At 46.2% G+C, this 27,177-nt stretch overlaps 2 protein-coding genes and 1 pseudogene across 2 annotated transcripts in view; 2 read left to right on the top strand and 1 right to left on the bottom strand.

Moving 5' to 3' along the window:
- Positions 1–798: 798 nt before the first annotated feature.
- LOC144108292 (uncharacterized) lies at positions 799–2,193 on the top strand (annotated as a pseudogene).
- Positions 2,194–4,374: 2,181 nt separating this feature from the next.
- On the bottom strand, positions 4,375–18,312 carry LOC144108291 (uncharacterized). The gene is made up of 8 exons (XM_077641559.1): positions 18,303–18,312; positions 14,715–14,747; positions 14,061–14,090; positions 11,252–11,275; positions 9,523–9,555; positions 8,291–8,309; positions 5,774–5,874; positions 4,375–4,663 (listed from the first exon to the last, which is right to left on the bottom strand). The coding sequence occupies exons 1-8, from the start codon at positions 18,310–18,312 to the stop codon at positions 4,563–4,565; spliced, it is 351 nt and encodes a 116-aa protein (XP_077497685.1). The 3' UTR covers positions 4,375–4,562.
- Positions 18,313–23,210: 4,898 nt separating this feature from the next.
- Positions 23,211–27,177, top strand: part of LOC144108290 (aminopeptidase NAALADL1-like) — a 48,242-nt gene continuing 44,275 nt past the window's right edge. Inside the window, exons 1-2 of the mRNA XM_077641558.1 lie at positions 23,211–23,294; positions 25,460–25,679. Of these exons, the coding sequence (XP_077497684.1) occupies positions 23,245–23,294; positions 25,460–25,679 (270 nt within the window). The 5' untranslated portion in view covers positions 23,211–23,244. The remainder of the gene's footprint in view (positions 23,295–25,459; positions 25,680–27,177) is intronic.

Below are 27,177 nucleotides of genomic sequence, written 5' to 3'. Positions count from 1 at the left end.
ACGATTAATGTAGTACCATGAAGATCACGACATTTTGCCCCATACACAGTATGGATTCCGCCCTGGACTATATACACAAGATGTACTGCTCCACCTTGAAGGGGACGTCCTCGACCCTAACTTGGTGCACCCACAGGCTGTTGTCGGAGTGGACATACGCAAAGCATTTGATTGCGTCCCACACAGCACTACCTTGACGAAAGCTCGCGGCCTTGGACTGAGTGGGAAAATAACTTCATAGCTGGTTTCCTAGAGGGACGAAGATACCAGGTCCAAGTTGGTCAAAACACCAGTTCTATCCAACCCAGCTTAGTAGGCGTCCCTCACGGTTCAGTGAACTCCCCAACGCTGTTAAATATAGCTATGCACCAGCTACCGAGGCGTCTTGCGGACGTACCGGGCCTGAAGCACGCGGTTTGTGCTGACGACGTCACCGTGTGAACACATCAGGGGTCCATCGCCAAGCAGCAGGAGGATGCCTTACAAATATTCCTTGACATCATTCACGACTACGCCACGGTGACTGGTTTACACACGTACTGCCCTCGATAAAACTGAGTTTGTCGCCATTCACGGTGGCCTATCGACAATAACAAGCAGGAGGAGAAGCGGTCTTTTAAGCTTTCCTTCGGCAACCAACCCATCGCATGAAAGCCGACTATCCGAATACTTGGCATGCACTTGGACGAGAACTGGACTGCGAACACTTGGGCCCAACGCGTAACAATGACTACAAAACAAATTCTGCACGTTTTACGAAGAATCAGTAACCACACCCGTAGAGTACACGAACGTGAAATGCGGCAGTTCATAGAAGCTTTTCTCGTCACCCACATCATGTATGGGCTGCCGTATCATCCTGTTAACCGTATGCAGCTCCTCGTGTTTCACCGCTTACTTAACGAGGCCAGACGCATCATCACAGGACTTCCGATGTACACACGCCTTGATGCGCTCAAGAGCTGCAGCAAGCTCAATGACCTCTCAGAGCTCCTCGACATGCACACCCACAGGGAGCAGGCGAGACTTCGCGGCACAAACGCCGGGCTGCAAACACTATTGCTCCTCGGGCATGATGTACACACATTTCCCACTTTGGCCAGCAAGACACCACCTTCGGGAAACCACGCCACTCACTGAGGGAAAGCCACTTCCACTGCGTATGGATGCGCATCAACGAATGTGGCGCCGAGATTATGCCAAGACGCATGCTAAAGCCATGAGCTCACTCCCCTCTACTGAACCTGTTGTGTACGCGGACGCTGCACTTCCTGCAGACGACAGCAGCCACACTTGCTATGCCATTGCGTGGTACGACCAGACAACCGAGAATCAGGTCCGATCCCCCCATACATCGGCAGAAGCGCCATTTAGTACCCGAGCCGAGCCAATGGCCACTTAACACTATTTGGAATCTGCTCTCGGAGTTTCTTCTGAAACTGGCCCCATTCACCATCGCGTGTACACAGATTCTCAGCCTGCCTACCAGACACGTGCCAACGTTCTTTATACGGACCCTGCAATGCAGAAGGTAAAGCATAACGCATGCCTGCTTCGCGAACGCGATCACCACGTTGCCATCCATTGGGTCCTCGCGCATTGTGGTATCCCTGAAAACGAGGAGGCTCATAGACGAACACGTGCTCATCTCTCTACCATGCTAGCCAGAGCTTCCGATACTCTTCCTCCTTCCGTCGCTAACACGCCTGAGGTTGCAGATCTGATCGCGGAGAGGCTTGTGACGAAACTACATCGCGCCGCCTACCTGACGGCAGTGGGCAATCCTCTCTCTATACCTGCGCTTCCCCCGATGGTATTCAAGCAACGAGAATCGGTCCTGCTTCGGCGGATTCAAACAGGCCCCATTCTTACACCTTTCTTGTTGAACCGTTTCCATCAGGGTGGCACGATGCCACCTATATCTGGTTCCTGCTCCAGGTGCAACTGCCATGCGATCTGAACCATCTGTTCTGGGAATGTCCCCTCTACCTACCAACTCGTCTTCGAGTCCTAACCACCATTAAGCGGGGACCATGGCTTTCTATATGGGACTAGGCCTGCCCCGATACCTCGTCTCCAGATCGCGCCATCGAGCTCTGGCCGGCACTCCTCGTATTCATCCAAGACTCGGAGGCGCCACTGGTCTGCGATTGGCTCCGCAACGCTCACGAGAGGCACGCAGCCTCCACTTAACTTCCTCCAGGAAGTTTTGATAAAACGGAGGCAGCCCCTTCTCCTTTACAATACCCCCTCCCCTTCCACCTTAGCACCTTCGGCGACTTCTAATGTAGAATAAACGGGGTTTCAATCAATCATTCAATCAATCAATCAATCAATCCAATCACGCGACTCGCTGTTCCTCGCCGCAGCTGCGTATGTGGAGCCGACGTCCCTTTCGCAACTGCCGGAAATCGCTTGACGCGCCGTTCGCTGTATCAAAGCCTGTGGCGTGTGCTTAGCTTAACAGAGCTTCCGATCGTCTTATTAGGTTCAGCCCGGTTGAAGCACAGTTAACTTTTCTTGGACCGTGGACAGTAACAACTTGCCCACAAGGTTGACGGAAACCTGCTTTCCATGGCAGGTGGCAAAGAAATTGAAATAAATTCAGGCAATTGCAAAGAACTCGGTAACAGCAGCCTAGGTCCCACAAGCATCACCGGTGACTTACGAAACAGCCACCTGCCGGGGCATTGGCGCACCGCTTAACCGCTGCACCAAAGCGCCACTATTGGCATGAGGACTTGCCGCTATCTACGAATCTATGAGAAAATAGTAGTTACACGAGAGGGATTTCTAATGCTACCGCATAGTACTCTTACGAGTAGGTCTGTTTTGCCCTTGTTTTTTGTCATGTCCCTTAAGTGTCATTTGTTCTTTTAGCATGCACAGCTCCAAACACCCGACTTAAGGAGTGTTTCTACTGAAATTAAACTTGCTGTATACAAAGGTCCTCAAGTAGCAAACACTGGTTTACAAGCATCCTGAGTAAAAGGAAGAAACGCTGCGCGCGAGAACAGCCTCTGTATCATGGAATGGCTGCCGTAGTGAAATTATGTTTCAGTATTTTGCATTGTTCTCGTGTTAGTGGGTGCTTACTCACCATAAATGTAATGAAGAAATAGAAGCCGCGATAACCCCCACCTGTAACCACTCTGCCGGTGTTTCGTCTACAATACTCGCCTATGCCACAGCACCTATTAATCTGTGGTGCTGACGTCATTGAGTGCGTTGGGGCCTCAATACAAGCGGCCATGGCACCCGACCGGGTTGGCTCGAAGACATCACGTCCTGAACTTGCGGTTCAAAGAATCAAAGGTTGAAAAGCGACGAACTTTTCGGTGATCTCTCGAAACACTTCTCTTCCAAAAGATTTCTGTGGCAAAGGCACCAGCCGTGTCGGGTTCTACAGCGAAATATGCTACTCAAGTGCCTCTGGTGACGTCATGTGAATGCATCTTTCAACGAGTTGTTAGGAGGTCTCTGCCACCAACCGCACCGAACTTTAAGCAACAGATAGGCTGTCGCTTGGCGGTGCCTGCAAGCTGGTAATTTCGCAAGCCCAGTCTGGTTGTTCCTAACACGAATAGAAGATAGACCTTATGATAAATGTAAAATATGCGGAGAAAGGAGCACTCTTGATCATATAATATTTCAATGTCCTGACCCCCAGACGTAAGGAAGAACATTAAAAGTAGAGATGCTTGGGGGTCTTGTTGCGAAGAGAGTCGCCCGCCGGACAGCAACAAGTCATCCGCCTGACGACGGAAGCCGCGAAGAATCACTGTAACGTCGCCTGTCTTTAGTGATGGAGGCCCCGACCCCCATCCCTCTAGCCTGCGTGCCAGGGGCGGGGAGTTGGGGGCCTTCTACATCGGTGGAAAATAAAGCTCTTCTTCTTCTTCTTTTTGCTGAACAAAATGGTTCCATGTTTTTAAGGGCGAAGCACGACAAGCTAGAGACGACGAGATGAACTTATTCCTCGCTTGCTCATGGTGCTGACAGGGTGCCCTCATGGGTTGTTTGCAGCTCATTTTACTGAACAGTAAGGGACGATACGACGCTCTACCCGTACATTTGTCAGGAATAGAGCGACTCTGAACGCCCTCGTGTCATCTGTTTCTAGTCGTTATTCATTTCCAAGCACCACAGCGTCCGTCTGCGCAGAACTCTTCTGGCGGTGCAAGGCACTTAGAACATTAAGGCGCTTTCTTCTGAAAACCTGGAAATGACATTGCAAAATGCAGGGTATTGGAACATGTTTATTGCATCCGCTTTTCTACATTGAAAAGTTGTGGTCACCAGAGGGCTTCGCGGTAATCCGATGTTCTTTTATTTGCAATAGTTCGATTGTCACGCGCCCTGCTAAATAAATTTCAAACTCAAATGAAGGACATGGTCAAGGCATAATCTCCGACTCCGGTACATTCAGAAAGGTGGCAGGTCGGCATTAAATGGTAAATCTAGTTGCGGGAGCATTCTTAAAAGTTAAAAAGTAATATGATGATCTCGGCTTCCATGGACGCTTCAGTGTCAATCACTGAAAAGCTGTGGCGACGCTCGCATCACGCCACCATCCGATCCACGCCCTTAGCGACGACCTGTGGTACTTTCATCGCCATCGAGGTCACATCGCTCCCCGGTGTTGTCGTGGAGGAACCCGAAGCTGCATGAAACCGACACAAGTGTGGAGATGTGCGGATGTTTTAGTGCAATCATCAAGCCGAGAAGAAATGCGGATAAGCTCTTTTGTTTGGCACGGCTTCAACCACGTGTCGCAAATGGTTGGACATTCGAACTTTTTGGAGTAAAACAGAATATACGGCACATTCCCCTCGTTTTCTGTGCTTGTGGGAACTAGCGTACCCCGCAGTATTCTGGAAACTACAAGAAAACTTTTTCTCCGTTATTTTCTCTCACGCGCTGTCCAATACTGGCTGCCGAGAAGCGCCGCTAGTTGCTCGTGTCTATGAAAGATGGGCTTCAAAATGAGAACAATTCCTTTTATAAGTGAATTTTTAATTTTTTTGCTAATCGCCACTGGCTCCAGAGAGAGTATACTATCGACGCAATAGATTAGTTGATGCATCGGACGATAATAGAGCGGAATCTGAGCAAAGATCTATAAGATATATTGGCCCAGGTGCTTTTTATGGTAATGATGCTAAAGTATACTCAGCTTCTATTTTAAATTTACACGAATGACAAATCAATGTCGGTCTGCCTCGATATATTGCCGCATTCTAACGATAAAGAAGCTACTTTCACAGACAACTGAGCTTTTAATATTTAGAAAACTCAAAAATATATATGATATATATTATATGGCTACTGCCACCAACCGCCAATTTCGCAGGTGAAGTGAGATGTCCCGACACTCTTCCTCACGTGGACCACAGAGGTTAGGCTACGCTGCCATTCACTTCCAAACAATGATCACGAAGTCCTTTTCGGTGTAGACATAACGAGTTTCAGTCGCGCAGCAGGAAATTTTTTAATGCAGCTTTTCTAGCAACAAAGGCGTCTTTTGCTGCCGTCAAAACATCTACATACACAAAAAGAGCAATAGAATTCACTTGTACTAAGTACGCTACATCCGTTAAGCACTGAGGTCACAGTTTTGCGTATAAAGAAAGAAACTACATCACATATTTGCGCTAACGCGAATGTGCGACCATTGGGATTTTGGGTGGTCGCAGAAACAACTGAAATGCTCCAAGGAACTTCTCTAAACGTAGAAGCTACAAAGAGAAGATGAAGTAAAAGATGTGCTCACTCATGGACAGTATGAATAGAACCGCTGATGCTATGCATATGCATGTCAGGAAAAACATTATAGAGATGACGACCCACTCGACGGTCTGGTCACTGCCTTGTCTGGAAAAGAACAGGTTATAAAAAAGAGCTCGGAGAGACGACAAAAAAAAATGCTCTCCTTATTCTTGTAGATTTCCCTGAATAATAATAATAATAATAATTGGTTTTTGGTAAAAGGAAATGGCGCAATATCTGTCACATATATCGTTGGACACCTGAACCGCGCCGTAAGGGAAGGGGTAAAGGAGAGAGTGAAAAGAGAAAGGAAGAAATAGGTGCCATATTGGAGGGCTCCGGAATAATTTCGACCACCTGGGGATCTTTAACGCGCACTGACATCGTACAGCACACGGGCACCTTAGCTAATAATAGTTGTTTTTTTTTGTGGAAAGGAAATGGCGCAGTATCTGTCTCATATATCGTTGGACACCTGAACCGCGCGTAAGGGAAGGGATAAAAGGGGGAGTGAAAGAAGAAAGGAAGATAGAGGCGTGCCGTAGTGGAGGGCTCCGAAATAATTTCGACCACCTGGGGATCTTTAACGTGCACTGACATCGCACAGCACACGGGCGTCTTAGCGTTTTTCCTCCATAAAAATAGATTTCACTGCGCAGAACACTACGCAAGAAAATATATGAGGCCGAAACTATACGTCTTTTTGCCAGCTATAACAGTGCTCTGAAGCTGATCATTACTAACATCTTCATCAGCGCATATACGTCCACTGTTGGACAAAGGCCTGTCCCATTGATATCCACTAACCCTGCCCAGCGCCAGCTATACCACGGTATTTCCACAAACATCACAAAGTCTTCCGCACACTTCACCATCAGTCACTTCCGGCTGCATTTGTCTTCCTTCGAATCCACTCCGATACCCTTAATATCGATCAGTTATCTGATGCACAAGTTGAATTCAACAGTAATTGCCGCAACGATCTCGTAGGATGTGAAAACAAACCCTTGGGACACTGTGTCATAGCTTCTCACTATGATGTGTAAAATAGTTTGGATGGAGGAATTTCCACTTCTTTTCCACCGAATCAGCAGGGTCTATGAGAACCCACCGCGGTGGCTCAGTGGTTAGGCGCTCGGCTACTGATCCGGAGTTCCCGTGTTCGAACCCGACCGCGGCGGCCGCGTTTCGATGGAGGCGAAACGCTAAGGCGCCCGTGTGCTGTGCGATGTCAGTGTACGTTAAAGATCTCCAGGTGGTCGAAATTATTCCGGAGCCCTCCACTACGGCGCCTCTCTCTTCCTTTCTTCTTTCAGTCCCTCCTTTATCCCTTCCCTTACGGCGCTGTTCAGGTGTCCAACGATATATGAGACAGATACTGCGCATTTCCTTTCCCCCCAAAAAAACAATTATTATTATTATTATTATTATTATTATATTATTATTATTATTATTATTATTATTATTATTATTATTATTATTATTATTATTATTATTATTATTATTATTATTATTATTATTATTATTATTATTATTATTATTATTATTATTATTATTATTATTATTATTATTATTATTATTATTATTATTATTATGAGAGCGCATAAAGGGTGGCTTCCGGGGCTGTCTTCACGATAAGAGACTGGACATGTGCTTTGATTTTCTTCGGGGAGTGACGTTCAAAGAGAGGTTTCTCAACTAGACGACCTCAGTAAGACAGGGATCACAGTTCCAGACGACAATCCGCCACGCATAGAACACCGCGTTATTGATTTGCCGGCGTTTATTTACGCCTTTCTGTTTAGTATTGACAGCACCTGTATACTGTTTTGCCTTCCACGTTTTACGCTCTGTAAATCAAACTGGCGTTGTGACTCACGCTTGCGCGTTTTACGGATAAAGATTTCCTCGTCTGCAAAGCGCAGTGTCGGGATTACAGGGTTTTGTTGAAGAAAACGTTTCACAATTTACCATATAGGTCGAGATCACGTAAAGATCTTATTCTACCACTTTTCCTGTCAATTTCAATTAAATTTGTCCTTCCCTTTTGGCTATCAAGAACCGGTGCGATACCGTGATTCTAACTCCAGAATTCTAGAAATGGTGCGGCGAACAATTATGGGGAAGTGCGTATAACTAACGAGCTGAAATCGTTGCGTTGCAGAACCCCTGGTGACCAGACCTACCTAGTGAGGAGACATGACTTTCGGTACTTAATAACCTATCATGTTATGTTATTAGGATGAACCAAAGACAAAGAATCGACTTCTATTATGAAAGTGTTTTACAACGACCGCATAGCGCGCCAAAACTACGGGGAAATCGCATTCATTCTATACCACCAAACAGCAATCATTTAGGATAAGAGGAAAGCGTTTCTATTAGTGCACCGCACTTTTGCGGCTCGTTTAAGTTTACGGAAGCTACACCGTTATTTTTTCTTTCAGTTTTGTGGCATGAAAAAAAAAGTTCTCGTATTTTTAGTTAAAGAAAGAAAGCAAAGTGACATCTGAATGCTTACTCGGGTTGTTTCGCCTGTCCTGCAGACGTGAAAAATGACGAAGACGCTTTTTGTTTTGTTTATCATGGACGCTTAAAAATTGCCACAGCAAATCATTCTCCTTAAACACATTCATACACTGATTAAAACACTGCCAGTATGAAAAAAGGATGTATCCGTCACTAAGGCCGGCGGGGGAATAAGAAGCGGCAATAGTTTTACCGCTACCCTCAGGCTACTCCGATGCAGAGGGCCAACGAAAGCTCTATCACCATTTAAAAGCTATCTTTAGACAATCTACAGTCATTCTGTAGGCAGGCCATGAACTGTATAATGAAATTCCGCAAGAAAGCCCGTTTCTAGGCCGCCATTGGCTTCGGAGTGTTGTACACATCATGCAATGGCGTGATTAAGATTCGGAGGGTGTTCTTTTTACATAAACACTGAATCTCTGACTGGCAATCTACGGCTATTTTCAGAAAGTTGTAAGTTGCGTTATCTTTACTGCAGCTTGTGCACACTACACAAAGTTATTTCGCGAACCATACTGAAGATGTTCGCGTGGAGAGCAGAGCAACAGGGAAATATCTCCTTCTAATGATTAGGGAAATTTTCCGAGTACTTCTGTTTAAATTTACTCGTTTTTTTTCACGCACTATCACCAAGAGGAATTTCCTGTGCCCCAATGTCGTACAAGATACAGCTGATAGAAGCTTCTTTGATAAACTTAGCCAGAACTTATAGTCGCGTCTGCTATGTTTATTTTCTGCTTGAGTCGTCCTCATCATCATCGTCAGCCTGACTGCGCTCGCTGCGGGGCCAAGGCCCCTCCCATGTATCTCCAATTAACCCTGTCCTTTGCCAGCTGCGCCCACCCTATGCCAGCTAACCTCTAAATCTCATCCGCCCACCATCTGCCTGAGTATTTTACTTCTTTCTGGCATTATTGCCGTTGCGGTCCTGTCGCACCAATGTATGTACTTTGTGCATGTCGCTTTTTCATCGACGCCTCGTGTTTGCTGCTATTTCAACCCTGGTGCAATTCAAATTTTTATTTTTCCTCGACCTCTCTTACTGTAATGCCAGTCAGGACGATATCTGGCTCTTTCAATAACTGCACCTATATCTATGGCTTTAGCTACATTCACAACTACGGCTATAGCTGTGCCAGACCTACATGTTTTCAATGGCAAAGAAAAATACAATGGCTGCCCCGCACAAACTTTAAAAATGATACACTTGAGTCTACTTACCAGTAAGAGGTGGCGTTGGGTCCGACCTATCAACTGGACGAAACAGAACCGCGTTAAAGCAGCTAGTGATCAATACATACACACATCTTTAGCGTTCATTACCGGCACCAGGGAAGTTCACGCCTCGATTAGGGAACGAAGGCATTTTTAGATGAGGCATGGGTGCTCTTAAATCCAAGCAGCCATCAACAAATTTCAAGACTACTCGTCATTGACTGAATTAAGTGGTTTGTGGTTTGAGAATAAGGCCTTGGCATATAAACAGCAAAGAAGACACGGCACAGGTTCACGTTGCTGCGTTCAGCTGCCTCCTTCTGTTCTTTTGTTTCCTTCAGCAGTTTTTTGCTGCTAACAGATTGTTACACACTGCAGCACAATGTGCTCACCAGGAATGACCAGACCTTGTGGTCGCCGTCCACTTCGTCGTCATTTTATTGTTGCTGCAATGCAGCCAGTGTTCATACAACTGTTCACTGTACGTTCCCAAGACAATCCTTAATGCACAGTGTTTGGAGGTCCAGCCCCCGTCAAAAGTATACAGTCCGGGGGGTTTGCTTCTAAGCTGTTGAGTGGGGCTCCCTAGCATATATAGCACTGCAAAGCTTTGGAGGATTGAGGACGCGATGCCATTCCTCTTTCGAGAGGTGACGGTCGCTTAGGAAGCATAACGAAGCATACAGCAGGCCTCACAAACAAGCGCCTTGGGAATGGCCAGAAAACAAGAAAGGTGACAGCAGACAAAGCACAGTTATTCTTACAGTGTAAGCTGCTCAAAGAATACTCCCAGATTTCAAACAGCTTTGACGCAATATGAGACAGGAAAACGTAAACTTGGGCGCTCAAATTACGCAGGATACTCAGACAGCAAACGTACACAAGTCACATTGAGCTATACAAAGCGTGAACATCGTCTTAGGCCGCGCTGAAATATTCTCTTCAAACTCTTGACATATTTCTTCTAATTAAAACAGTGCCTCGTTTTCGTTTATTTTCGTATGGAGACTGCGCCCTGCAAATGACGAAAAAGTGAAATGCTTATATGCCCTGCACCGAACTTTGTGACTGTTTCCGGTGACATTATCGAGCAATGGTTCGAGAAAATGCACGAAAGCATAGATCGGTTGGTGGCTACATAGCTGCATGATGACGTCATCTTCCAAGCCGAAAAGAATGCAGCTTTTCTTGCTGTCGTATACAGCTCAGATCACACAAGATGGCCCACACCTGACCAGGCATGCGGGACACACGACGGGCACAACGGCCGAATTTTTTACATGCATCCACTACACTCGCTCTATTTGAAAGCATTTCAGGTGACCTTTCGAACGGCTTACTTCAATAAACGTTTAGTTCTCCTAACAAGATATACACGACAGCTGTTTTGGTTGGTTTGGTTTATGGGGGTTTAACGTCCCAAAGCGACTCAGGCTATGAGGGACGCCGTAGTGAAGGGCTCCGGAAATTTCGACCACCTGAGGTTCTCTTACGTGCACTGATATCGCACAGCACACGGGCCTCTAGAATTTTGCCTCCATCGAAATTCGACCGCCGCGGCCGGGATCGAACCCGCATCTTTCGGGCCGGCAGCCAAGCGCCATAACCACTCAGTCACCGCGGCGGCTGCGACAGCTGTTTTATAGCATAGCATTTTGTTTTGTTTTTTGCGGACATGAATGTACAGCGTAGGAGGCATCACCTGCAAAGCGCAATAAACGAAGCAAACACTTACGCGTTGTCGTGGAGGCCCGAGGTCCTGAGTACAGTACAAGCAAACAATGCATCTTAGCAAAACGAAATTTCGCACTGAGAAATACTCCCCAAATGCACGGTAAAGCAGCCTTTGTTTTTTCCGCGTAGGTGCACAAAAGTTGTCTGTCTTGCGTTACAAAAACATCAGCCATACATGAGAGGAAATCGAGCAGGGCACTCAAACGCGCCTAGCTGTGCGACCCCCCAGCCCAAAAAATTTCAATTTTTTTTTCCGCAAGCATCATGCCACTGACATATTGGCTTCTTTTCCATTCTCATGAAATCCCCTTATCATTGTTCACAGTTTGACGTCGAGCAGTTGCTCAATGGGGCCTCTGTGTCAGCGGTGAGGTATACTCCGCATGACATTCAAGGTGTAGCAGTCTCCCGTCTCGGCACAATCTCCGGGCGTGACAGTGTGACTCTCGCTAAGTCCATGGAAGCACAAGATTCTAAGAGTTCATGGCTGACACGATGAGTACTCTGCTCTTCCGCTTTTCGCCCCCTCCTCTCCCCATATTTTTGCGCTAATAACACATTCAGTTCTTCGTTCTTCCCGTGAGCTGATCGTGAGTGGAATGATCTAGCCAAGATGGTGGTTGCGCAACCTACTGTTGACAAATCTGTCAAAATTGCTGGTCAAATTGTGCTGTCCGCATCGAGAAAGTGATGCTATTGTTACTGTGCCTATGGCTTTTTGTTTGCCATGTATGATGTAATCTGCGATGTGAAATTGTGTATGATGCTATTGCTTTTATATTTCACGTGCTAGTCTCTATTGCTGTGCCATCATATGTATCCGAAACCAGTTGATTGTGCGTTACCTTTTTCCCCCATTCAATTCTGTTTACATTGGTCAATTTACTTCGTTTAGCATATCTCGTCCTTTTTGTACGCTTATGTGAATGTCTCTACCAAAAATCTTCAGTCTTATACCCACTCCTGTAAAAATCTCTGAAAAATGGATTGACAGTATTATTAAATAAATAAATATTAGGCTAATTGGTCGGCGGGACGCTAAAATCATTCGATCCGGCCTGTCAGGAAGGATGAGTTTGAGACCCTTGGACAACAGGAAGCAGCTTCTACACCTTTTGCCCCCGTCTGGGGCAAAAGAGTGACAGTAACACCTGTGCCGCACGCACAGTTTTATGAGAGATCTTTTCAGCCTAAAGGAGTAGTCGTCGGAGTCGCTATCGAAAGGTCCCGTGTTCACCGGTCGTTCAAATAGAACCCCCAGCCCGAATATGCATTTACCACAAGAGACAGGCAAGCCAAGACGTGGCCCCTCTCAACAGTGTGCTTATTCTTACCATGTGAGAAGCGGTGTCCTCGTAGCGGCAGCACTTAGAGAGACGGGAAGTAGGCTGCAGTATGACTACCAATGTCATGTATTCGAACCCGCAGAGGGTGAATAGACTCAAAGAAATTTCTCTGCAATTTTTTTAAACACATCTGTACTGACGCCTGGAAGTCCTTTGTGATGCTTACAAAATATACTGCTTTTTCTCCTTACATGAAATGCTGAGTCATGAATAATAAATTGTGCACAGAAAGCATCCGTCGGTATCGATTTGTCATCGCGCTTAAGACTGGCTGCGTGGTTTCTAATTCGTGGTAAGAAGGCCAACATTTCAAAGAAGTGAGACGATGCAACAACGCACTCTATACATCATAAGAGGTTGAGACCTGGAACAAGTTTCAAGCCCGACATTCGTCAATATCTGCCTCAATTTTGTGGGAAGATGCTTGCAGTCTTTGGTCAGGTCGTTTACTGTGCCTGTCGACTGTTGAAAACGCCTAGATACAAAGTGTTAGCATCTACATAGTTCGCCATATTAGTCACAGGGTTCGCCCCTCCTTAGAGTATGGTCTTCGTGCTGCAAGTCTGCTTCTTCTAGCCCAACATATGATGAGTGGTTATGTAATGTTTCCTTGCTCATACTGTTCGCTTGTTAGGACGCCAGAATTCGGCCTATAACTGTGCTTGCCCTGCGAGAGGCAACCATTTTGACCTGACACGACTACAGCTACGTCAAACGGTTTCTATGTACGATATCCTTCTAGGTACTTTGGACGCATTTTCTCATCGTCGTCGCCTTTAAATTGGGCGAGGCCAAAAGTGATCATTTTCTGATCTTTGACAACCACTGAACATATTTGCTGCTATCGCCGCGAACAAGGTGTTTCTATTTTGCGGGTACAGATTTGCCCAATGAGCAGTTCCGAGTTTAAAGCTACTGGTTTTCACTGCCATCCACGTTTCCGCCTGTGCTGTAAACCGAGCCACGTGACAATACGCATGTATGAGCAACCAGTGCTCAGCCTGCTGTTCACGTATTGAAACACTGCCGTTGAGTTTTATGCAAGAACGACTCAAGGAGCCAAGGTTAGTTGCACGGCGCTATTGGAGTGGAGAGTGACAGTAGTACAAAACCAGGACTGGGGCTGACTTCGCTTAATGTCAGCAGATTTCGGCGTTGGCCAGACCTGCGACACTTTTGCGGCGTGGGCTCCGTGTTCGGCGTTACTGTGTCCCTCAAGTCTTCCTAAGGTTTTCTCCACATATGCAAGGCTAGTACAGATGTCAAACGCATAAAGCGCCTATGGCAACCACCAAAGAAGCACTCAGTTTATTTTCTTAGATTAAATTTTAACCACAAGTATCGCTAAAACTGTCCCGGGTTAACTAATACTCTGTAGCTTGAACTACAGCTTCGTGGACAAATACCGTTATATGTTTTGTGTTTTCTTGCTTCTTCACTTTCTGGGCAGGGACGTCAGCTTACCTTGTAAGTACTCTTCGAATACGGGAGGGTCTTTGCGAAAATAATAAAAGGAAATCGACAGTGAATACAGTACAATGGAATACCAGTAGGAGCGTACGTACGAATGCTCGGAATCGGAAAATGCGCCTAGCAGTCTTACCACATTAAATATTTAAACCACTTCCTTTTTCGTGGTTTACATTCTTTCTACAGTTTATACGCTCTACACATTTTTCAAATACAATGTAAATATCAAAATTTCTGCTGTTACAAATACGCACAAAATGCAACGAACATATTACGTCAACAACGATTCACGTAGACTGTAGGCTGAGCCCTGGCTTGAACAGCCTGTAAAGGTGCACAGTATTATATGGAATGCAGTTCCTATTTTTTTTATTTGCCTCACAAGATATAACCAGCAGACACTGGTCAAATAGGGTGTTTTCGACACTCCAAATGCGATCGCTTCTCACGCCTCTATGCAAAACATTTGACAATCTATGCGATTTATGTTCAAGTCCACATTCTCCAACAGAACAGCGTCATTAGTATCTGACAGTTAACGCATGTCATTTGTGAGCCTTCAGCGAAATTTACGGGGCCAAGATTGAGAAAGCGCAAGTTGCACTCTGAATGGGCGCGCACTGAAAACGTAAAGCTAAACATACTCACCGTTCTGGAAAGCAGTATTGTCAAACTGCGTAGCTGTTGTGTGTAAAGAAGAAAATAAAACCAAACGGTAGCGGGCACAGGGTAAGGTAAAATTAGAAAAAAATCTTTTTCTTTTGGAATTTTAAAAGTTCAATTCTTTCTACACATGTTCCATGATCGCACTTTCCTCAGAAAGCCATATTTACGGCTGAAAAACGCTTTTTCCGAAACAAAGTAGTGAGCGGCCACGCCCCCTTTCAGGATTAACGTCAATTTTTTCAACCAAAAAGTCCACCACCTGATTTCAAAACTTGTCTAAAATCAGCTACATATAAAAAATTGTCTGGCAACTATGTACAGCTCCTTTTTTTTAGCCAAGACAATCCTGAGACGCTTTGCACGTTTTTTCCACGTTTCTGCAACCTTCATGCAGCTGCGTCCGAGTGCTATCCCTTTCGATCAGTATTGTAAATTGTGCCGGTGTTGGTTGCTGCTGATAAGTTGAGATGCCCAGGGCAAAGAAGGCCTTCGTCAGGCGTGAATTTCACGGCAACCGCTACGCTCATCGTGAAAAAGCAAGAGGATGTCCACGACCGAATGAGATCCCGAACGCCGAACGCGCCAGCTCCTCGACATCGAAGCTTTCAAGATTTTCTCTGTGCTTCCAGGAAGAGGAGGTGCTACAGAGCAGCAGCCAATATGCCTTAATGGACATGGACGGCATTTGTGCCGCAATTACACAGATTTGTGTGTGCAGAGAGTGCGGTGGAAGTGTTGAGCTCATCGAAATTGTGACAAAACGGGTAGGGGTTGCAATCGTTTACAGTTTGAACTGTGAAGTGTGTAGTGCCGCACAACGATTTGAGACGTCGAAGAAAACTACTTCTGGCCTCTATGAAGCCAATCTCAGGTTAGTGTATGCCTTGAGGTCCATTGGTAAGGGAATGGCTGCAGGAAATATACTCTGTGCTATGCTAAACCTTCCTAAGCCGCCGAAAAAGTTTGCGAAATACAATCAAGAGCTTCTAGGTCACATCGAAGCTGCTGCTCAGGAGTCGATGAAAAGGGCAGCTGACGAAGCTGTGCAGCTGAATGAGGGAGATAAAGACATCGCAGTTGCTCTTGATGGAAGCTGGCAGAAGCGAGGCCATACTTCCAATAACGGCATAGTCTCTGCGACCAGTGTAGACTCTGGGAAAGTGCTGGATGTGGAGGTTTTGTCTAAACGTTGTCCAAAGTGCAGCATCAAGGGTACAAACAGTGACCCCCTTCATAGAGAGGTGTGCCAAAGCAACTACCAAGGCACCAGCGGTGGAATGGAAGTCGCAGGAGCACTGAAAATTTTCGGCAGGAGTGAGGAGCTTCACGGCGTTCGATACGTCAAATACCTTGGGGATGGTGACAGCAAGGCTTTTATGGCTGTGAAGGCACAAATGCCATATGGTGATTCCGTTGAAATATCCAAGGTTGAGTGCATGGGGCACGTGCAAAAAAGGATGGGCACAAGGTTACGAAGGCTAAAAAAAGGAAACAAAGCAGGAAAACTCTCTGATGGAAAGAGCCTCTCGGGCCGAGGCCGACTGACTGATGCAGTAATAGACAAGCTCCAGACGTACTATGGTTTGGCCATCAGAAGAAATGTAGGAAACCTGGATGAAATGCGAAAGGCCGTTCGGGCAACCTTCTTCCACTTATCGGCCACAGACGATGACCCATGCCATGGACTTTGCCCAAAGGGACCTGATACGTGGTGTGCCTTCAACAGAAGTCAGTCAGAGGGCAAGCCATTTTTCCACAAGGAGTGTTTGCCTGCATCTGTCTTGGAGGCTATCAAACCCATTTATAGGGAGCTATCGAAGGCTGAGCTCCTAGAGAAGTGCCTGCATGGGCGAACTCAAAATGCAAATGAGTCGTTCAACCATGTTGTTTGGGAACGCGCGCCAAAGAATGTGTTTGTTAGGCTTCGGACCCTACGGATGGCAACACTGGATGCTGTTCTTTCATTTAATGATGGTAGCATCGCACGGGCCAACGTTTTGAAGGCGTGTGGATTGAACCCAGGGAGCAACACCATCAAGTGGCTGAGGGAAGCTGACCATAAGCGCATGTACTTTGCGGACCAAGCAACACGACAGCTTACAAAAGAGGCCCGACAGTCAAAACGACAAGCCGAAAAGCGAAAAAATGACAGCGACAGTGACTACGAAGCAGGGGGCTATTAAACCAATTGCTATGGAGGCGTTTCTGCGAATAAAAAGTGGCTTTTCACATCTTTTTTCTCTTTACGCTCTATTATCTCAAAACAGTGTTTTTTCTTACAAAGGTACCATTATTTCCAATGCCTTTCAAGACAGACGGCTGATTTTTTTTTTGCAATCATCTACATAAGTGTTGCCAACTACTGAACTAGAATTAAGCAATTTCACTGAGCAGTTATTCTGTTATGAATTTTGAAATGCGCAAAGAAAGGCCAGATTTGTGTACTACCGGAAAAAAATTTTATTAAAAATCGAATTTTTAACACATTTCAAATATTCTAGTTCAGTAAAAAGAGCACAAAATTTGGCAAACAATGATATATGTATTATTAGGCTACTGTTATTAGTTAGTGAGAAACATGTACCTCAACATGGCCTAAAATGCATGGGAAGTATAGGGCTTACCCTGTGCCTTTAATATGGCGACACTTGTACGCCACTTCTTCCACAATTTTGAACAATTTCAGTTTACTTCAGTACATCTGCGAGATGGGTCCTGGCATGTTCCCTCGGCTAAACGCTCCTACTGGTAGCTTGACAATAAGACACGGTAAGCACATAAAACAGGCTTATTCGTTAAGTGGTGGGGGAGGGAGAATCGAGAGAGATGACAGAGCTACGGCTGGATCTTCGAGGAGAGAGTGGACTCAACTGGAATAGCCTTTTTATTGCGATGAGTATAATTTTATATAACAAAGGGTTAAACAGTATTATTCCGTTTCCTTTCCCAATGCCCCCGCCAGCAGCAGTAGAAAGTTGTACCACACCAAAACTTCCCTGCTCTCTGTTTTCCTGTCTTAGAATGTGCCATGCCACTGCGGAGGCCTGCTCAAAATTTTCAAAATGAAGGGGGGGGGGGGGAATGAAATAAAATTTATCGATGAAATTGTTTTGTTATCCTGCCCAAGGCATGCAAATTTTATGGAACAGGTGGAGAGGCGAAGCGCAAAATTTCGTTCCCTTCCAGGTATACATTGCACTGTTAAATAATGAAAGTCTGCAGAAATTATTTTCACATGTAAAACGGCTGAATAACACGATGTCGATGAAAAAAACATGATTACACTTTTAAATTTCTATTGATTAACGCCACAAATAAAAAAGAAACATCTCCCTTGTTTTCGTTGGTTTTGAGAACTGTTGGCTTCCTTAATGCGTATTTCATAACGAGCCTCTCATTCCTGTATTCTTCTCTGCTCTTCGACATTAAGATTTGCAGAATATTGAATGTAAAGCTTTGCGGTTAAATCTCTCTTTTTCAAAGCATATAAAAGAGAAACGACTGTGGAAATCATACAACACACTCAAGTTGACCTTCCTATGGGGACGTGGCAGCAAAACGAACAAATACGTCTGGACATTTCCCTCCATTGCCCCTAAGAAGGGCGACGTCTTTAATCTTCTTCTCCAGGCACATAGCAGAGGGACATTGAGGACCAGTTAAAGTTGGATTGTATGAATGAAAGATGATGAACTTTTATGGAGCAAGGGAAGCTTTGGTCAAAGAGGGCCATGGAACAAGGTATTTTCGACTACTCACGGTGGGGTCAAAGGCCCACTTCCCAAGAATTTCACCCTAAAGAAGCCGAGTACCAGGCAGGGGAAAGCTTTTACCCATAGTGTCACCGGTGGGTCCCCAGCGGCACTGGGGATCGAACCACGCACCTCCCGCATGCAAGGCGGATGCTCAAATCACTAGGCCACCGCTGCCGTAAAGTTGGCTTGTATCAATGGATTACCTTGTTTCGTTGACAAGGACGCTACTTTCTCTGCAGAATAGACAAAAGCTAGCAAAGACTAAAACTGAAAAACAGGTATCGCCGCGGTTGGCCGTTTCCGCAAGCTGCGGTGAAGTCAAGGTACATTTTGTATCCGGACCTTTGAGGCTAGGTTGCGTCGCAAATATTTTCTATACGGTGATCACGAAGGCGTCCTCATGTGTTTGAGTTGAGTTCCGGAGAAAATAAATTGTTCCTTTTGTGAGTTCAATTTTCTTATCAATAAATTCGTCTTTTGCTGCATAAAAAACGGCAACAGAGCCATAGAATTGATTGTTACTGAGAACAAAAATAAGTTGGAGCTGTCCGCAGTACCGCTTTAACACGCCAGAACTGAAGTGTCAGGTGCGGCAGTAATTGTATCACCCGCCTGAAAATGTTGTTTATCGCTGAACTAGGCGCAATCTATACCCCGTCATATCACATCCACTCACCTTCTGAACCTGCGTAGGCAGAGAAGTACTGCTGTGGTAGGTCGTGGTCGTCATCTGTTAACAACAAACACGTAACACCGGTTTGCAGCACAACGCTTCAGTGGGCATGTAGACATGCAAAACAGCGATTCGCCGGCTAATTTCTGTAGCCACTGGACACTGCAATTTCAAGTTTTCTAGACCGCAACCACTCAAGTACTAGCGAATTGTGCAGATAATAGAAGAGAATAAGAGAAGTCTTGGCTCATAGTCTCGCATTTCTTTGTTGGCCGCCAAGTTTTGGCCGTATAGGTGCACTTGCAGTATGCATCAGCAGTATAGTATCTCTTGAGAGATTCCGTAAGGCTGCTACTCTTACCATAGCAGTGAAAATAATGTCTGGTAGCCTGCTGTTCATATCATTAGAGTTCCTGCAAAATTCACAACCAATTCTCCTTTCCGTGCTATGTTCTTGCTCATGGTCCAAATCTTCCGTGACTACATGGCTTATGCTGCACACTACCTTAATATTGCCATAACCTCATTACCTGTCCTGAATTGTAACTCCATCGGCAAACTGGAGCATACAGCGCCAGTCTCCTTCGCATAAAGTTTTAAGCCTACAGTTAGCATTGTCTGTTAATGTCCTCAAACTTGTGCTGCGATGCACCCCTAATTTACTTACCAGGACTATGCTATGCATCACCTTTGAGATTACCGCGTAGTAACCTCAAACTCCTATCCTCTAAATATTTAGCGCAAACTAACTTAATGCGAACTGCAGGCATCCAGTAAATAATGTGAGAGTGCTTCCTCACCTGACATCCCTTCTGTCAGATATTCTTTTACTTCTCTGTTAAAACCCTGAAGATAATCTCTAGCATGCTTTCGTACGCTTCCTCCATGGTCTGGTAGCACAATGCCTGCATAACATCCGATTCCTTTTCTTGACCTGTGAGAGCCATATGTAGAGGCTCGTTATATTTTACACCTTTCCCTATGCAACTTGCTTGAATACATGGGTGCAGAAACGCCAACAAACCAATGACATAAGAGCATTCCGATTTTGGGCCCCTAGTTAGCTAACGCCAGCTATAAGTTCCTGGGGCGCAGTATTGTACGAATGCAATAGAATAAAGTGGTCATGAGCCTTCACTTCCCGATCAAAAGCGTATAAGCGTTCAAAGCGCCATGACACCATGATCGATAAATTCTACACTAGACCTGCGCTGTATGCTAAGGAAGCCGTAATTTGACTTTCCGCTAAATTCGCCTGCATTCACTGCCGACCCCTCACATCCGTTCGCTCACTTCCCAATAGCGAAGGGCTGCAAAGACTACTGTTTATGTTTTCTTAACGCCCTCTTTTGTAGTACTGACTACTGGCTCTTTCACTCAAGCACACTAAGCGCCTCTGGTCTTGCGATGTGTCGGCAGAGACGTAGACGTCGCTCACGCATGGCGGCCATGATCTGCGTCGAAAAACGATGCAGGTTGACAAGACGAAAGATGTTGCGTCAGCTGAAGGCGCCCGCTTTGCAGAGGATGACCGGCGATTCCAAGAGCTATATGCGATGGCGATGCCACTGCGGAGCTCCCACTGGAAGAAACCGAATTTGTTGAAGTGCAGTGCAGTAGGGCTGCGAACAAAAACCCCAATTTCTCGTATGTATCAGAGATTCCTCAACATTTATTTCCTAAGTATTTGCTTGCCATGGCTGCTTATTTTATATGACATAGTTTATTTTCAGTTGTAACCGCATGTGGGGCTTCCTTTGAGGTAAACAACGTTGACGTGGAAGTTGGTCGCAATTAAGCCTGAGAACATGATGACGATGATGATGTTGTCACGAAGGCAACAACAACAATAACATCATCATCATCATCATCAACCGTAAATTCGCGCTTTCGCGTGCTGCTCAACCAGTGATTTCCAGTAAAGTACCTGAATAGGTTTTTCCAGAAACCTATCCTGGGACTTCAATATCCATATGGGTTTTTACGAGAGAATTTCATGTGCCCATATTCCGTGATTGCGGCCATTTAAACCTATTTATGCTATATTTGGTGGTCTCTATCGGCTAAAGAGCTCTAATTGCGCAGTCTGAGTCTACGGAATGTTTGGCTACATGATTGTGCTCGCTTGCGAATTTTCGGACGTCGTTTCTGTGTTGCCGAATTTTTCCTTTTAGGTTTTATGGTTTCGCCGATTTAGCTTGCGTCGCAGTCAGGGCCGCGAATTTTGTAGACAATGCCTTCGGCTCTTTCTTTCCAAGGCCGATCTTGAGAAACAGGTAGGCAAAGCACCACACATATTCAAAGAACTCACCATGAACAGTTACCAGAAAATATTATACAAAAACCCATTCGCCTTCAAATACATACATGCGCCCAGCAATCGACCAACAACCGTCAACCCAACCACAAAAATACGTCACTCTGCTTTATGCCCGAGGCACCAGCGAAACCATCGCCCGTATCCTGAGAAATGGAGGCCTCCAAGTTGGGCATTGCCAAGTAGCGGACTGCCCAGGACTGGATAGTAGCCGTCCCCAGCACCGTCCAACTTAAATACTGACATATGAAGACTGCATTCAGCAGCGCGGGCGGCATAAAGAGACACTGAACACGTTGTGGCGCTTGGTATGCGAGGCGGCCTTAGCTGGCCCCTATTAAAACCGCAATCCGTACTCGTAACCCTCAGCGGCATCGGGCCATCCCCTCAATGAAGCGACTTGAATTGAATTCGTTGCCACCTGCCAGGGTGAGCAGGTTGTGATGACGTCACATGGTGGCGTGAACTAGATGGCAAGTGGAAACCTGCTTTTGCGCTCAAAACGCCGCCAGTGCTGAGGCCGGATTTTCAGCAGAACGGGAAAGCTATTGAGTTAATAAAATAAATAAATATACAGTATTTGATTGATATGTGTTTTGGTTCTTGGATTATTAACCTCATTTAGCTTTAACACGAGAACATTAAGGCTCCCATTCTGCGGAAAGTCCGGCGTCATGGTTACCGTCGGCGTTGCCGTGAAAAATGCATGGAGAAGCAACGTACCTAGGTCACGTGGCCTCTCAACCTGCCCATCAGATTGTGAGCAAACTGACGAGCATGGAATATGGCGGTTAAATTAATTATTGGTCGCTAGAGGTCGCTCGGGAAGAGCAACCTTGGTCGCACAAGCCCCACCAGTGACAGCACCTGCTATCACCGGGCAGTCGATCATCGCTAAACTGAAGCATCAGTGCGCCAGGATTGGTGCAACTCCCCGTGTCTATGTATGCAAAGCAGCGAGAAAAATGAAAATTGGTTCTCGGGGTAAGGAAATGGCGCAGTATCTGTCTAACTTCTCGGCGGACACCTGAACCGCGCCGTAAGGGAAGGGATAAAGGAGGGACTGAGAGAAGAGAGGAAGAAAGAGGTGCCGTAGTGGAGGACTCTGAAGTAATTTAGACCACCTGGGGATTTCTAACGTTCACTGACATCGCACAGCACCCGGGCGCCCTTTGCGTTTCGCCTCCATGGAAACGCGGCCGGGTTTGAACCCGGGTACTCCGGCTCATTAGACGAGAGGCTTAACCACTGAGCCACCACGGCGGGTAAACATAGCGAATGATCAATTCTGCATGTATGAGCACTAACCCATTAAAGCTATCGCGTCATACCTTTAAGAGAGAGCTAAAGTCTCGTCTCCAACTTTTTTTTTTGTTGTCTAGGCGTTCCTCTACATGCCTTCCTTGGTTCATAGTATACAACTTCAGATATGTTCATTTGGGAGCAGCGGAGCGTCTGCCGGAGTGCATTTATATTTCTAAATAATGACTAGTATATCCCTACGGTTCCTGACAGAGTTTGACACATATTTACTGCATTCACTTTAAGAATAAAAAATTTCGAATTTCAATCAAGGAACAGAGTCCCAATGACGTTGTCCAAAGGCTCACCTCATACTTTCAAATTGTGCAGTGCTATTGTTACGTGCAGTGTGCCTCGCGGCTAATGCATGCCACATTGCTGTACGAATTAAAGAGGAAGAGGCAGCTGGGGACAGTGATTGTAGCTGAAGAAGAAGGAGCAGGTCGTTCTTTGTTCGAACTCAAGATGAAGACGTTGAGCAACTCGGTCTTCTCCGCACGCAGGTTTCGACGACTGTAAGTGCGCATTCTTTGGCGTGCGCTGACGTCTCCTGCATTGCTTTCTGCACTGGCGCTTCGTGGCGGCGTGCTGTATCCTTCTTTGCTCTCCCTCGAAGGGCGGAAGAGAGGTAGATACGCTAAGCCTTGCAGACGGCGACTTGATCGTCCTGACTCCCGTCTCCAGTCACATCTACAATTCCTGTAACCGGTCTAAGGCTCAGCGCTTCTCTTTTTTGCGCGATAGCGTTAACGGCTCCATTCACCAGAAAATCCGGTGTCAGGGTTGTCGGCATTGTGAGCAAAAAATCACGAGCATGGCTCTGGCAGGTGGTCCGCTGAGAGCAACTTAGGAGGCAGGTGAGCCACCTAGGTCGCGTGACCTTGCGGCGTCGTCCCAACCTGCCAAATGGATAGTTAGAAAACTGCCCACAGTGGCAGGTGGCAGTTAAATTAATGACTGGTCCCTCTGGAAGAGCAACCTGGGTCGCACAAGGCCCACCCCTGGAAGCACCTGCCATCGCAGGGCAGTGGCGCATCGCTTAACCGCTGCAAGACAGACAGACGCCAGGAGGGCTATGGGGGCTCCCAGCGATCTATGAATTCTGCATATATGGGAATTAACCCATTGCGCTCTCGCGTCATAGCACTAAAGGAGAGCTTAATTGTCCCCTCAATATTTTTTTTGTATAGTACATAGTCTGAGTAGAAGACCATGGCTACCTTCCAAATGGAAGGTGCCGGGTCTCCACCGCATGAGAGTTGCCTTCGGGAGCGCTTATTCCCGTCTAAGTGCAATAAAATATTCTCCCGCATATGGGCATTCTAACTGCGAAGAAGCAGCTGGACAGATAATTTGCCACTGCCTAAATTTTGACAATCGACGAGCATCTCTAAAAGCTCCTGCACTCCTGCACACGGACTCTGTCACTTAAAGGAAGCAAAAATCCTGTAACTGTGACCTCGGTTTTCGTTTTCTAGGAAGGCCATCAGGGCGATTCTCAAATATTTAAGAGCCACAGGCTTGAGTGCAACTCCCGGCATCAAAATGCCAGGAGCATTCAAAAGCCAGCCTCAATTGCATCGCTGCCTTAGGTATACCCAGGAAATTATATATGTACACCAACCAATTCATAGTGGGAAAATTCCACCGTGTGCCTGAAATATGTTTCCCCGGGATGCTAAAAAAATTCAATTTATTCCTTAATATTCTGTTTTACTAACTGTTCACGACGTGTGTACCTTTCTCAAGTTTCGTACTTCAATAAAATCCAGTGGTTAGCTTTATGTTTCATTGCGACCATACTTTCGTACTTCCGGTCGATCAGAAAATGTCCTGCCTTGTATTGCATCCGTATGATCCAGCTGAGACGAATGTTGATAGCATGACAGTTATCCCCTACCTTGAAGCATATTTCCTTCTTGATTTTTGCCTCTCCATGGCAACTATCAGCCACCTTCGTTGGGCAACTAGCTACAATTGATAGTCATTCCAAGTCGAGGCCCCAAATCAGGAACAGCTTTTCTTAAGCAATCATCATCAGCCTGACTACACCCGCTGCAGGGCAAAGGCCTTTACCATGTCTCTCCAATTAACCCTGTCCTTTGCCAGCTGCGCCCACCATATGCCTGCAAACTTCCTAATCTCTAATCTCATCCGTCCTCCTAACCTTCTGCCACCCCCTGCTACGCTTGCCTTCTCTTTGAATCCACTCCGTTACCTTTCAGGACACGCGGTTATTATCTTTCCTTCGCATTTCATGCCCTGCCCAAGCCCATTTCTTCCCGTTGATTTCGACTAGGATATGCTATTAACACGCGTTTGTTTCCTCACCCACTCTGACCGCTTCCGGTCTCTTAACGTTACACCTGTAATTTTTGTTTGCATAGTTCGCTGCGTTGTCCTCAACTTAAGCGGAACCCTGTTCGTTAGCCTCTACGTTTCTGCCCCGTAGGTGAGTACCGCTAAGATACAGCTGTTGCCTTAAGCAGTAAAAGTTTAAAATATGAAGCTTTACTTCGCAACCGTATGCTTGAGCTCAAATGGGTATGAAAGGTAACTATCCCTTTATTTGCTGCCTACTCCATGACGAAGAACCAAGCGAAAGAGAGTGGATTGAAACCGGTCGGCGAATATCTCTCGATTATCAGTTTGTACGTTTCACTCTTCTTTTTCATTACAGATCCCGATTCAACATGAGCCATCCAGAGGCAAGAGACTTTAGTGAGGTGCGGCAGGTTTCCTCGGCCGGTTTGTGTGGCGTCGGTTCAAACCTGCTCAGTTCGTCGGCGTCCAGACTTCTCGTCTACACCGCCGTCGCCGTGGTTCTGGCCACAGCGACGACCTCCCTCCTGGTTGTCGGGATCCAGCGCACCGAGTCGACGGTGAAGACGGCCGCGACAGTAAGTATACCAAGGAACCTCGCTAAGGATTAAGAAGGGCAGTCTTGGTGGTCCGTGGCTTTTCTGTACACTGGCCACGACGGCAGTCGGGACCGTGGCCGAAGCTTCGAGAAGATAGAACACAACTTTCGCGAGAGGAACTGTGGGAGTTTGACCCCACTTTCTCCGCCATAGCTTTGCATCTACGGCCACCGCACTGCATGTGTACAGCACCCGTTCCGAGGAAAGTGCCCGCGGCAAGAAGTGCAACAAGTTACCTAACATATGAACGGTTTTAAAAAGCTGTAATGTAAGAAAAATGATAGGTGTAACATCAAGAGACCGTAATCCGGAAGCGGGCAGAGTGGGTGAAAGAATAAACGCGGGTTAATGACATCCTAGTCGAAATCAAGAGGAAGAAATGGGCTTGGGCAGGGTATGTGATGCGAAGGCAAGATAACCGCTGGTCCTTAAGGGTCACGGAGTGAATTGCAAGAGAAGGCAAGCGTATCAGGGGGCGGCAGAAAGATAGGTGGGCGGATGAGCTTAGGAAGTTTGCCGGAATATGGTGGGCGCAGCCGGCAAAGGACAAGGTTAGTTGGAGCGGCATTGGAGAGGCATTTGCCCCGCAGTAGGTATAGTCAGGCCGATGATGATGATGACTAATATAAGGCTACCTTCATTGGTTCTTTGCGAAATCTGATAACCATTGGTAAATCATTAGATTATGTGCATTTTTAAGTGTTGCAGCCCCAGATGACGCTGCCTCGTGACGACAATAGCGCCTCCACGTCTTGCATACGTCACAGGCCGGTGTTGGTCAGAATCGTAACAGGCAAAGCACCAGGTCCGTGGCGGTCTATGGAACGAAACTCAGTCAACTAAGGAGAGCGCTTTGGGGGGTAGGGGTGTGGGGAATAAGTAGGAAAAACAGCTTACGCGCCAGGCATATGTGAGCGATGCCGTGTCTCTTCGAAATAAGAAATGTTCTAATATGTACAAGATGGCGTAGCATTATTTTGCCGTCTGTTTATTACAACTGTATGAATAATTTGTCAACTGAGCGCTTTAAGTGCTCTTTCTCGATGTGTCTGCGTGTTTTAGGCAACTTAGGAAACACATAATACGACCTTATGGCCTCGTGTAAATACTACGCCTAATAGAACCGTATACACTGTTTAAGAGGCGCTCATAAGCATGCGAATGGCGCAACCACGTTAACGACATTTTCCTAGAAAGTACCTTTAAGTGGAAGCACTTACAGCAACCGCAGAGCCAGAGGAAACATGCAAGACCTCGCGCTTGGAGAACGGGGCTTGGAGAACGGCGCTTGGAGAACGCCTCCCTGATGGATTGTTCAGTGCAGCTTCTACTGTATAAACTCTCATTCCTGCACCTTCTTGCTATACGAGTTCCAAAGTATTCCCTAAAAGCAGCACCAGACTGTTTGTAATCAAACCGTGTGGTCTGTGAACTTTTGACCAAGAGTGTACATTGCCTAGAGAGTCATTTTTGTGGA

This window comes from Amblyomma americanum, chromosome 10, assembly GCF_052857255.1.
Source record: "Amblyomma americanum isolate KBUSLIRL-KWMA chromosome 10, ASM5285725v1, whole genome shotgun sequence".
In the NCBI taxonomy this organism is placed as follows: domain Eukaryota; kingdom Metazoa; phylum Arthropoda; class Arachnida; order Ixodida; family Ixodidae; genus Amblyomma; species Amblyomma americanum.
Note: the sequence above shows the minus strand (reverse complement) of the source record. Positions and strands in the feature narration are given on the sequence as shown.